Source organism: Cydia amplana, chromosome 20 (genome assembly GCF_948474715.1).
Source record: "Cydia amplana chromosome 20, ilCydAmpl1.1, whole genome shotgun sequence".
Taxonomy (NCBI): domain Eukaryota; kingdom Metazoa; phylum Arthropoda; class Insecta; order Lepidoptera; family Tortricidae; genus Cydia; species Cydia amplana.
The window spans coordinates 5,175,989-5,190,298 of record NC_086088.1 but is presented as its reverse complement, the minus strand read 5'-3'; the positions used below and the strand labels follow the sequence as shown (position 1 = coordinate 5,190,298).

General features: G+C 38.2%; 1 protein-coding gene across 1 annotated transcript; it reads right to left on the bottom strand.

The window, feature by feature from the left end:
* Nucleotides 1–7,574: 7,574 nt before the first annotated feature.
* On the bottom strand, nucleotides 7,575–12,205 carry LOC134657717 (uncharacterized). Its single transcript, XM_063513280.1, has 4 exons — nucleotides 12,113–12,205; nucleotides 11,137–11,298; nucleotides 8,768–8,930; nucleotides 7,575–7,654 (listed from the first exon to the last, which is right to left on the bottom strand). Exons 1-4 carry the CDS (start codon nucleotides 12,203–12,205, stop codon nucleotides 7,575–7,577), a joined length of 498 nt encoding a protein of 165 aa, XP_063369350.1.
* Between the last annotated feature and the right edge of the window lie 2,105 nt (nucleotides 12,206–14,310).

Genomic DNA, 14,310 nt, shown 5'->3' with positions numbered 1-14,310 from the left:
TCGTCGTGGAGATTTTTTGAAAGGCTTTCCAGAGTGTCAAATTAAATATCGAGCAACTTTACTTGATACCATTCATTGAAACTAATATGGTACTGAAAAGTAAATGTCATAGAAGATTTCTATAAGGAGGACTTATTTTAAAATACCTACGTCTAGAGTTTTCCACATCACAAATAGGTACTAAAATATATCCAGGCCGTCTGTATTCTTAGAGCGTTTTCACATTGTTCGATCCGACGTCAATGAATGAACGAATGAATAGATTAATGATTTATTCACTTGAATACATATACAGCGCATGCACTTATATACATACTATCTTCTGCCATTTGTCATGTCTTTTGGTGTGTGTTTGTGTTCGGATGGATAAAAAAGTTAAATGTAATTAACAAGAGTGTTTTTCTGTATTTATTTATTCATTTATTCATGGCAAAAAAAGTCACTTCTTTACACAGCGCGTATGAACAGACAGACACTCTCATTATCATGCTGTCACATAGACTACGCAAAAAAAAGCAAACGAATAAATCTGCTGACTCATACTAAGATTTCGGCTAATCATAATACCTTGTTTTCTATGGAACAGCAATTTTTATTTCGCGATCTCGTTGTTGGCTTCCTAGTAAAAGCTGTTCAGTCAGTCAGTTCAGTCAGACATAAGAAAATCACCTTACACCAACCAATTTTTCACCCTACAATTATTTGACAGAGATTTGTTTCCGTTGCTCCAGTGTGTACTGCCCTTAACTGCGCCGTCTATTCTAGGAGGCCGGCTTAGCGCTAGAATCTAGTGTATCTTCACCCAGACAGCCTATTTCCAAAGCCTCCCTATGTTTGCTACCAGAATACATTTCATTTCAGTGGATTGAATAGATAACTATTTCACAGCTGTATTTTTATTTCATTTTATTTTTATTGAAATGAAATGAAATGAAATGAAATTTATTATTAATAACATAGTTACAGGTCGGTATTTTAAATAAGTATCACAAATATCACAATCACATCACATCACATCACAATCACATGTTATTAAAGTCGTTAGAGATCTCATGTAAAAGTTGAGAACTTAGAAAAGAGTAAGAGTATAAAGCTTCATTTCCTTATCCGCATAACCTTTAGCCACCCAGAGGCCTATAAAAAGTCTTCCGTTCCATAGTATTTTGAATTTTAATTTTAAGTAGGTATTCAAAATTGCATTTGGCTCGGCAAGTTTTAATTTAATTATGAGCGGCTAAACTGAAAAAGGTGTACTCTTTCACCATTTGGGGCATTATCTATGAAAAGGGACAAGGGACCTTATTGCCGATGGCGCTTACGCCGCACAGCGGCGCGCGTAATTGTATTTATATCGGAGCATCATTAATATGGCGTAAGCGCCATTGACAATTATAAGGTCCCTTTTCATAGATAACGTCACATTTATTTATCCGTTTAATAAAAGTAACAACTTTGGTTTTAACACTTTTAACATTATTGTTTTAAAATGACTAAACATTAATATATTTTTATTAATTTTATCCTTAATAGAAAGCCTCGGTCGAAAAACCCTATAGAAATTATTAAAATAGATAAAAGATAACTCGGTGTTTGTCTAATCTAAACTCACTCTTCAGCCCATCAGTTATGCATCGAAAACATTTTGCATAATTTGTCTTAGCGAATTGTTAGGCACGAGTTCACCCTTACAAAAGGTAACAAGACCTTTTTAAACTAGTCCAAGACTAGCGTTGGTTGGACCTCGGGTTTTATTAGGTCCATATATACTTTACTAGATTCATCAGAGCTTTCTTAGAATTAAATAGTCTCTAAGTTTAATGTCTAGGTACGCCGGAGATCTGTAGCCCTAACACAACTGCCTTATCAGTGTCATGAACTGCCATTATTCACTAACATCTGCGTAACTTTCTCGCTAATATGCAGTGAAAGATTATTTGGATTCTCCCTCGCGGGATATCAAGTAGAAAAGTTAATATAGATACGACAGTTTCCCGCGATACCGAACAAACCGTACAAAAATAAAACAATTCAAATTATCTCCAAGGAATTTTTTACTCTTACATGGCAACCAGTTGAGTGAGTTGAGACAAAAACTTCTATTCGTTTCCTAATCTCTACACTTTATTTTAAGCAAAATATATTAAAACCTCCACGAAGTATGAGCTTATATATCTGTCATGATGGAAAAAATACTTCAAAATCTTGACATTGACATTTCATTATTTTCTCTGGATTTCAGTGCTAATTATTTGCTTCTAAGGATTGCATAAATAAATAGGTATTATTAGCTGTATAATTTAAACTATAATATTAGGTCACAGGTTATCGTATAAGTGCAAATACATAGATCTTATAGCTCAAAGGCGATCCAATAAATAAGTATCCACGTTAAGTTCGCACACTATGATTTATGGTTCAATTTTCATTTCATCGACTTGTTTCATGGACTCTGAGATTATCTTTTACGACAACCTGTGGCTTACTCTAATTGAACTTTTGATTCGCGTATTATTGGAATATTCTGGGGGAATACTAGACCGTAAGGCAGTATTACATACTAGTTGACATGCCGCGAAAACCTAATTCTTTCCCTAAGGAGGAAACTATTCTAAGTTGGATCGAGCCCCACGTTGACTTGATGTATGAGTCGACTAAAGACATTGTATTTTTTTTCCTTTTCTAACAACATAAAACCCCGGATTCCCGGGGCATATCCATACTAACATAATGATTGAGGTCGTTCACCCCATGTCGAATCCAAAAAATCGATCACTGCTAATATGCGAGTATAGTACGACTGAGATGCATATAAAATAAGTTAAGCACAAGCTAGCGAATATGTCATCGTCAAACTGGTGGTAGCAGTACTTTAGAAGACTCAGTTTAACGATATTCTGTACGGTCTTAATTTTTTTTCCTTTGTGGGTAACGTAGAGTCCTTTTTAAAGTTTTTTTTTATTGTGACTGCAAAACTTGAAAATTATTTTTCAATCATAAAAGACTTACAAATAATAAAAGGCTATTTTTGAAAATAGTCGTTATCAAACTGCTTAAATTAAACTTATGGACACATTTATACTGGTTTAGGTAGGTATCTCAAGAGTTTGTTCAGCAAGGAAAATATTAGCTTAGGCGCTTAGTATCTTTTTGGCTTGGGCCCTATTCGGGCACATCATTTCGCTTTGAATTTCAATATCGCCGCAACAAAACGAAATCAAAAATTTTCTGTAAACTTTTTCGTTTGTTCAGTTTCAATTTGATTTGAAATTCTGAGTTCGTCTGTTTTTTAGCCTAAAACTTTACCGCAATTTGTACGCTTTGAATAAAAGTAGGTATATTGAAATTTACATTGACATATATATCTCAGGACTGGCCTTACGGGCAATAAGAATGGAGCATGAATGGGGCCAGTACAGCGGTGTGGAAACGCTGCAACGCGATCGGTTGATGAGTTCCCATCACGCGCGCGCGGCCGCGCAATTGGTCGCAACTAGTTGCCTTAGACTACTCGATTGGCTCGAATTCGTCAGTGACACCGCTGAACTAGTACCATTTTAAGTGCACGTAAGGCCAGTCCTGACATATATATGTCAATGGAAATTTAATTAAACTTAGATATTACGTGTAACTTCAAAGTAAACGTAGGTAATAATTTATATTAAATGCTGAATTAAAATATTTTATTGCATCTGTTCATTTAATACCTATACTATGTCTTGATGTTGCGTATAATACCTACTTAATAATAACACGTACCTATTAAAAACTTGTCTCTTTCTCTTTCGGTGTGCGGGAGCTCGTAACTCGTAAGGACGTACACAGTAGGTACAGTTTCGTATGTGCGGACAAAAAAAACTGTACAATTTAAGCGCTTCCATTTTGGAACTCTTAGTTATAATCTACCTGGAACAGGGTTCGAAATTATCCAGATAATTATAGTCTTTTTGATAATTATCTCGACAATTATCCGATAAATATCCTGAATATAATTATCTGGCATAAAAATCACTATACTTATCGCGATAATTATCAAGATAATTATTAATTATCCTTTCGAACCCTGACGTGGAATTATAAATCAGCATACCTTTGCATTTATAACAGCTCATTTGAGCTTATTTTTTCAAACATGGTGAATTCATTTATAATTTTATATTATGTAGCTAATGTATTCTACATAATAATATAATTTATAATTTGCCTGTAGGGCAAATCTAAAATCCACTTCTGTTGCAATTGCCAAACAAAAGACGTCTACTCCAAAACTCCAAACATTGATCAACCTGTATTCACGGCAAACTTTCACACTTCAGCCCGTCCATACTAAACCAAACCTTATGACTGTACCAATAGTGCCACATTGACGGTATTACAAGTGAGGTATTTCATTGTTTGCCAGGAAATCGCGTGAAAAATTGGAGAAAAGAAAGGATTGCCGGCATTTCATGTTAACATTCCTCTTTAGCAGAGATTTCTGTAAAGGGGGGTTAGCTTCGGGTGATTTACTTTTTCTGGAATTGTGTGTAGGATAAGAATAGATGTAGGTATTGGACTGGGTTTCTTTTCCGCACCAATTGTCAGTTTTTATTTGACTCACTGGTTGACTGGTAGACAATGCCTTATGCCTTATTAAGGCATTACGTCCAGCATTGGTACCTACTTCCTTGTATTTTGTAATAACAATAAAGGTTAAATAAATAAATATTTATTCCTTTACCCTAACCTTCATTTCCTGCTAACTAGCGCCAATAAATTGCTTGCATGTAGGAAGGTAGTACCTACCAGGGATGTTACGGATGCCGATTTTTTGACATCCGCAGATGCGGATGCGGATGCGGATTTTTAAAGACTCACATCCGCGGATGCGGATGCGGATGCGGATGTCAAGATAGTACCATAAAAAACGTCAAATATTACATCTTAGTAATTTTTATTTCAAAAAACCGGCCAAGTGCGAGTTGGACTCGCGGTCCAAGGGTTCCGTACATTAAGTCCCACTCACGCTTGACTGCTCATTTCTAATAGGTTTTTTGGTTAATGACTAAATTACCTACCAGTCTAGCACTTACGCCGATGCTAAGACGTTCCTGTACCGACCTGTTCTACATCCGCATCCGCATTAAATCCGCATCGATTTTATGCGGATGCGGATGTTGAAAATAATGCGGAAGTTCCGCGGTTGCGGATGCGGATGCGGATATTCGCAACATCCCTGGTACCTACATGCAAGCAATTTGTTGGCTTCCTCCGTGCATCCAGGGCCCTATACACTCCAAGTCTCATTTCCTGGGTTCCTTAGTGGGGAACGGCAGCATCCTGTCACCTCGTTATACAGTCGCCACCAGATATATCGGAGCAGTCAAGGTGCTCAAAAATATATGAAATTGCACTTTAATTTGTACATATTTGTATTTATTTATTTGCTGAATATGGATTAACAAAGGTGTAGGTACAATAACATTTAACAAAGCCTTTGTTCAGATATTTGTGAACACCTTGGCCGGTCCGATATATGTATCTGATGGCAAAACTATACCTACTGTTATGAATGCCTAGAAAGGGCTCGCTCAAGTCGCTTAAGAGCATGTCCAGATATTTTATTACCATTTTATACCGAATGAACAACTTTTACTATGGGGCCAATACCGAAATGACCCACGTATTCAATTATTTAACCCTCATCGTACGATCAAACATAACAATTTCACCCTGTATAATAGCGACTACAACTCCCAAAATTGCTAAAAGTCTACCATGTTCCGACACAGACATTTCCATTAAAGAATAATCGAGAAAAAAGTCTTGAAGGAAACTTTGGTCCGATTCCACTTAATTGACTGTTAGATCGATCTGATGCCTCATCTATTTTGCACCGCGCGGTTACCTGGTATCGATTTGAACGACCAGGGCGGTCACAATAATAATATTTGCAGTATCTTAAGTACTATAATAAATCCTTATTTTGCCTTTGTACCTCTATTTCTGTAAATTTTATGTATACCTGTGTTGTGTAAGTAGGTACAAATATCTGGGAGACCAAGCTTTGCTCGGAAAACATATTACTACTCAAAAATGTGCGTTTTCCCATTGATACGACCTAGCTAGATCAATTTTTCGCCCCCGAAAACGGCCATATAGCAAATTTCGTCGAAATCGTTAGAGCCGTTTCCGAGATTGCCGAAATATATAAATAGATATATAGACATATAATGCAAAAACTGTTCGTTTAAAGGTATAAGATAAAGTGATTACTACTAGGTACTACTGCCAGGCAGTAGTAAACTTATCAGTAAGTATTGCAGTTCATTGAAAATAAGCGTTGAAAATTATCAGTAGTACGGAACTTAAATTTAAAAAACCGGCCAAGTGCGAGTCGGACTCGCGCACGGAGGGTTCCGCACCATCAACAAAAAATAGAGCAAAACAAGCAAAAAAACGGTCACCCATCCAAGTACTGACCCCGCCCGACGTTGCTTAACTTCGGTCACAAATCACGTTCGTTGTATGGGAGCCCCACTCAAATCTTTATTTTATTCTGTTTTTAGTATTTGTTGTTATAGCGGCAACAGAAATACATCATCTGTGAAAATTTCAACTGTCTAGCTATCACGGTTCGTGAGATACAGCCTGGCGACAGACGGACGGACGGACGGACGGACGGACAGACGGACGGACGGACGGACAGCGGAGTCATAGTAATAGGGTCCCGTTTTTACCCTTTGGGTACGGAACCCTAAAAAATCGACAGTGAAATTAAATATACATATTAAAACGGATCACTCACGTAGTCTAAAATCCCTCGACATGTTTCACTTCGCACTGAGGAGTATCATCAGGAGAAAATATATTCAATAGTCTGTCTCACGGAAGTTTTGTTGTTAAGACGGTGAAATTATTAGTAGTAAGAATAAAGAGGTAAAATCGAGTTAAGGTACTGTTTCCGAAACATACTTTAATGTAACTGCATTACAAATCGTTCTCCCCATGCATAATTCGGTCCACGGCAGGCGGCGGGCCGAGGTCATGGCTATTGGACTATTATTAGCAGAATATATCATAAGGTAATATGCCAATCAAGAAGGACGCGACCTTGACAGTTTTAATTATTTTTTGTGGATTTGCACAATTTACTAACATTAATTAAGTCTAATACGTACAGAATGCAGAAATTATTACATTGTAAATATGTTTCCTCGAATAGTTTTTAACTGAATTATTATGATCAAGACTTGTAAAATACAACTGTAATAAATTAAAGCATGGTTACTCAAGGCAAAAAATATACTAAAATTATACCTTTTAGCTTTATCGTTAAAAAATACAACATATCAAATCAAACAAACATTCATCATTATCACAATTGTACTCTCACAGACTTTTATGTACTAATATATTATGTTTCAACATATCACAGCATATTACATTACAAGACAAGACAATATACACTTCTAAATTATAAATGATCCTTCGGATTGAACGTCCATATGAACAATAGAACGTCACTTCGAACGATAGAAGGTCACTTCGCACGATAGAACGCTACTTTGAACGATAGAACGTCACTTCAAACAATACTAGTATAGCACTTCAGTGCTCTGCAGGAACAGCAGAGACATTCTCAAGCTATTGGCCACGATCATGAAGTAACTGGTCACTGCAACACAAAGTTTAACGCATCACTGGCAGCGCGAGCTACGCGTTTGTAACCGGTTACATAATTTATCAATTTTATCATGGTTAAAATCAGGGATGTTGCAAATATCCGCGTCCGCAACCGCAACCGCGGAACTTCCGCATTATTTTCAACATCCGACAACAACGATACAAACAAGATTTAATGCGGATGCGGATGTAGAACAGGTCGGTCTGTACCGTTCCTGTGAACGTCTTAGCATCGGCGTAAGTGCTAGACTGCTAGGTAATTTAGTCATTAACCAAAAAACCTATAGGTTAGAAATGAGCAGTCAAGCGTGAGTGGGACTTAATGTACGGAAGCCTTGGAACGCGAGTCCGACTCGCACTTGGCCGGTTCATTGAAATAAAAATTACTAAAATGTAATATTTGACGTTTTTTATGGTACTATCTTGACATCCGCATCCGCATCCGCATCCGCGGATGTGAGCCTTTAAAAATCCGCAACCGCATCCGCGGATGTCAAAAAATCGGCATCCGCAACATCCCTGGTTAAAATAAGATCAATATGGATAAGTGTGGCTGCCCTTAACATTGGCACATTGTAAAAAGTAACAGTGGATGTTTGCGTAAATGCTGACATCGCACAAGAACACACTAGGGTTGTCACAGACTTTTACACAACTGCCCAAACAATATGTGACAATTAATAAGACACGCTAGCCCTGTAGTACCGAGCTACTAACAATGCGATGGATGCAGCTCGGGTGCGGGCGACCCACCCCTTCCACCCTGCACGATTGCCCTGTCTAGATGGCTTCATCGAATGGGTTCTGTTTACACATTGATTATTGTTTATTGCGAGTTCATACTTTTGCTAATGGCGTTCAGCGGCAGCACAGAATAAGTAATAGTATTATCATACAGAACGGCCACGCACCGCGCCGCCCCGACTCGCATTACCTCGCCCCACGATATGAATCTGACGGACTTCTGGCGTACTCTCAGTAAAGCGACTTAACCACACACAATGACGCGTGCCGTGCATTTTGATGTACGGCGTGTCCGCCCTGTGGTGTCAGTCCCAATGTGAAGGCCAGCGAAACGGAGAGAAAGGGACGTAAATATACTTACAGAAAAAGTTGACAAAGATGAGCGATATGAGCCAAGCGCCAGCCGTGGCGCTATTGGAGTGCACTAAGAAACAGAAGCACGCCAGGATGATGTAGATGATAGTGGTAGATGTGCCGTAGATCAGTGCTCCCCACTGATATATCTCTATTAGTATTGGGACGTTCTGAAATTGAAGCAAATAAGATGCCAGAAGAGTTACATTTAGGTTCACCACTAATGTCCAAAAGAAGTACCTACCTAGGGCGACACATACTGGAACCCTATGAGGTACAGAGCATTACGACCCAAATAATCTGGAATTTCCTGGATTCAACGGGCATTAGTTGTGAACTTTAAAGGGCTGTCACAAGAGATCATAGCTTGGTCGAAGCGACACTCAAAGGCCCACAAAACCCCCAATAATAATAATAATACATTTAGGTCCCTTTGTTTCCCATAAAGTTTCTTAATGTATTCTTTGTCATATTACCATTAGTCATAAAACTGAAATCGTTAACTTTTCAGGATTTTCTTCAGGTTATCCTATATATGGGTTAGGTTAGGTTAAGTTTCTTTTATGGCAATCCTGAAAAGTGACGTGTTTATGAACCAAATAAATTATGACTAACGAAAATGCGGGCAAACAATACATTATGACTTAGAACTATTTGGGAAACAATAGAGACCCAGAATAGAAACTGGGCTGAGCTTCGTTTTTTAAGCTGGGTCCAGACGGTTGTAACACGTAATTTAATCCATCGTGTGTAATGTAACACGAATTCTACATAAGGAAGGAACTACGAGCATTACATGTAACGCTCGTGCTCGCCTGTCGGTTCTTAGCGCGCGTCCTCACGTTGACGGTAAGTATATTACACACTAGCGACCCGCCCCGGCTGCACACGGGTTAACAAATTATATATAAATAAACCTTCCTCTTGAATCACTCTACCAATAAAAAAAGCGGCCAAGTGCGAGTCGGACTCGCCCATGAAGGGTTCCGTATTTAGGCGAATTATGACGTATAAAAAAAAACTACTTACTAGATCTCGTTCAAACCAATTTTCGGTGGAAGTTTACATGGTAATGTACATCATATATTTTTTTTAGTATTATCATTCTCTTATTTTAGAAGTTACAGGGGGGACACACATTTTACCACTTTGGAAATGTCTCTCGCGCAAACTATTCAGTTTAGAAAAAAATGATATTAGAAACCTCAATATCATTTTTGAAGACCTATCCATAGATACCCCACACGTATGGGTTTGATGAAAAAAAAATTTTTGAGTTTCAGTTCGAAGTATGGGGAACCCCAAAAATTTATTGTTTTTTTTCTATTTTTGTGTGAAAATCTTAATGCGGTTCACAGAATACATCTACTTACCAAGTTTCAACAGTATAGTTCTTATAGTTTCGGAGAAAAGTGGCTGTGACATACGGACGGACAGACAGACGGACAGACGGACAGACGGACAGACAGACAGACATGACGAATCTATAAGGGTTCCGTTTTTTGCCATTTGGCTACGGAACCCTAAAAAGACCGCATCAAAATCCGTTGTGTAGTTTTAAAGATCTAAGCATACATACAGACAGACAGACAGCGGGAAGCGACTATGTTTTATACTACGTAGTGAAATGATAATCATACATTACACGTTACACCCGTCTGGAGTCTGGACTGGATTAATATTTAGGTGCCACTGCCGAATTCTACGCTGGATCAGACGTCGCGACACTCGCAAAAGAGCTGTAAAGACCTAATAATATCTTCCGTAGGTATCGCTATAGCTTAGACAGAAAGACCCCACGCAAAGCAGGAAACTGCAGGCACAGAGCAGGATAGAAACAAGACCGAGCAACACTTGCGCGGTCACCTCAGTGCTCTTCAGCGGCTCCGGCAGCAGCGTCTGCGTTTGTGCATAGCCAACGTTGGAGAGAGAGAGAGAGACAGCCCACAGGGTAGTCCACGAGTGAGCAGGACAGGCAACTTACATAGAAAGAGCCCACGAATAGCAGGAAACTGCAGGCACAGAGCAGGATAGACACAAGGCCGAGCAACACTTGCCCGGTCCCCTCAGTGTTCGTCAGCGGCTCCGGGGGAAGCGACTGCGTTTGCGCATAGCCCACGTTGGAGAGAGAGAGACAGCCCACAGGGTAGTCCACGAGTGAGCAGGACAGGCAACTTACACAGAAAGCGCCCACGAAGAGAAGGAAACTGCAGGCACAGAGCAGGATAGACACAAGGCCGAGCAACACTTGCGCGGTCCCCTCGGTGATCGTCAGTGGCTCCGGGAGAAGCGACTGCATTTGCGCATAGTCAACGTTGGAGAGAGAGAGAGACAGCCCACAGGGTAGTCCACGAGTGAGCAGGACAGGCAACTTACACAGAAAGAGCCCACGAAGAGCAGGAAACTGCAGGCACAGAGCAGGATGGACACAAGGCCGAGCAACACTTGCGCGGTCCCCTCGGTGTTCGTCAGCGGCTCCGGGAGAAGCGACTGCGTTTGCGCATAGCCCACGTTCGGGGCCAGGATCATGCCCACCGTCTGAAATAAAAGAGCGTGCTTCATTCACAAGCCATTAATGTAACACTGCTGAACCCCTATAGCAGTCTATGTTAATAAAAAAGGGATGGATAGTCTATCTCGCCGCGAGATACTGTCGCGCCAATCATGTGCTAGCCCGGCAGGTCAATTTTTAGGTAATACTCTGTTTTGACGGAAAATTGAGTGCCTAAAATTGGTTCTGTGCTGCTTTTACACATGCAAGATCATCAAACAAAGACAGGCTGTTGGTCAGTATCGTCAACAAAGTTTTAGTTTCATAGCAAGTATAGCAACTTCATTATTCCGTATTTAATTGCGTGTGCTGCCCCGCCGAACCACTGCCATGTGGCAAAATATGCAAAATGGAGGCCGCCAGACGTAGTATATTGTTTTGCTTTCCGGTTGCGGGAATTTGATACGTTATCTTAAACCATAATTGTCTGAATATTATCTTTAAGGTGACAGTCCATTTCCAACCGCAGCTGCACTACTGTTCATTTTACTATGGAAGTTGACAGTAACAGCGACGCGTTCAGTACCAGTAGTGCAGCTGCGGTCAGAAATGGAATGTTACCCTTACACTTCTTGGGCCTGTTACGGATGATCAAGTTAGACCGGGCCGACCGGGCCGTGTCCGGGCCGGAGCTTCCAGCGCTTCCTTTTTTATGACAGATGACAGGAGATCACGTGATGCTTTCGATAGAAAACGAAGCGCCGGTAGCTCCGGCCCGGACACGGCCCGGTCTAACGTGAGTCATCCTCTAGTTATAATGATGGCTGATGTGTGAGCCTTTACAGCAGCAAAATAACTTACAAATGATAGCACAGCAATCATAACACATCCCGCCCTAAGATAACAGCAGAAGCAGCATGTGGTAACAGACGGAAGCTGGTCCATTAACTTCATTTTGACAGGTTATTTACTTGATTTATTTAATTTCATGTACACATTTTAATTGGATTCACTAATAATTTAATTAAATAGATTGTTGGATAGTAAATAATCAGTATAATGACACAGAGATTGACTTTTGATTTTCTATTTTGACACCGTGAATAGGCATGTGAGGTTTCTAGCATTTACGACGTACAAGAAGGTTACTTTGCTGATCTACGGTGATCTATATCAAAGACAAAGAGTAAAGTATAGTTTGTCAAAGGACTGTCTCATCTCATTTCAAACATAGACAGAGAGAATCATACTATCTTTGTCTTACACTAGTACTTGCACCCTAAAGAAAAGGATGAGTATATGTAGTTATTTTTTGTTCTTGTTTACTGACAAATTGCTTTGACCAACTATAAGTATAATATCAAAGAAAAGTAAGTAAGTATATCTATATGTAGAGTTAGACCAAAATAAGTCTGCAACGGTTGATAGCACACGCAGTGCGAGTGTTATTTTAAACGTCAAACGTCTATGAACTTATGACGTATAAATAACACTTACACTACGTGTGCTATTAAAATCGTTGCAGAATTGTCTTGGCCTAACAGATACTAAAGACTTTGTATTTAAAATATTTCAGCCCCAAATGCAACTGAGTATAAATATGTATGTAATACCTACTAAATCATATTATTATTTAAGTCTAGACCAATATAGTAGTTTATGCAACAGTGATATAATAAGGGTTCTTAAAATTCAAGGGTCGAAGTTACAAAACGAGACGTAGTCGAGTTTTGTAAAAAAAGACCCGAGAATTTTAAGAACCAATTATGAGCTGTTGCATACATTACTTTTTCTATGACAGCTGCAGCAAAAAAAAAAAAAAAAAAAAAAAAAAAAAAAAAAAAAAAAAAAAAAAAAAAAAGTTATTAAAAAAAAAGAGTTATTATTAAAAAAAAGAGTTATTATTTAAAAAAAATTGAGTTATTATTTAAAAAAAAAAAAGAGTTATTATTGTAAATGAAAACATACCTCTTTCAATCAAGATGATCGGAACTTGTATCTTTAAAAAAAATAAAGCAGTTGTATTATACTCATAAGATGACTGCTAGCAGTCATCTTATGAGCCTATAGACAAAGCATTCAAATGACATTGCTTTAGATATCACTGTCAGTCATTTAATTGACACATTTAAGTGCTGGAGTAGAAAAAAGTGTTTATTATACTCGTATTTTTCGTGTGTTTGACTTTAGCCACATGTGCCATTAAACTCGTACTCGTGGCAGAGCTACACGCGTCGGCGTTAGTGCTCTTGAGCGGTAAGCGTAGCGGAAAACGGAAATTTACGGACTAGGGAGCTTTTTACACGATTACACAACAAAAGACGTGCTGAAGTTTATGTGTAAATTTATTCTGTGTAGGTTTAAAATTTAATTTAACTTATAGTGTTAAAAATAATATTATTATATCTTAGTTAAATACAGAAAAAAATATATGTCGCCGTGTGTCTAGCTAAAAACTAGTCCACAATAGGTATTCTGTGATAATAATCAATTAATTCAACAAGTTACACGTCCTGGATATTTTTTTCAACAACCATAGCTCTTGCAAGCACTTTCAAGTCTCGTCAAATAGTAGTTTATGCAACAGTGATATAATAAGGGTTCTTAAAATTCAAGGGTCGAAGTTACAAAACGAGACGTAGTCGAGTTTTGTAAAAAAAGACCCGAGAATTTTAAGAACCAATTATGAGCTGTTGCATACATTACTTTTTCTATGACAGCTGCAGCAAAAAAAAAAAAAAAAAAAAAAAAAAAAAAAAAAAAAAAAAAAAAAAAAAAAAAGTTATTATTAAAACAAAAAGAGATTATTAAAAAAAAAAGTTATTATTAAAAAAAAGAGTTGTTATTTAAAAAAAATTGAGTTATTATTTAAAAAAAAAGAGTTATTATTTAAAAAAAAAAAGAGTTATTATTGTAAATGAAAACATACCTCTTTCAATCAAGATGATCGGAACTTGTATCTTTAAAAAAAATAAAGCAGTTGTATTATACTCATAAGATGACTGCTAGCAGTCATCTTATGAGCCTATAGACAAAGCATTCAAATGACATTGCTTTAG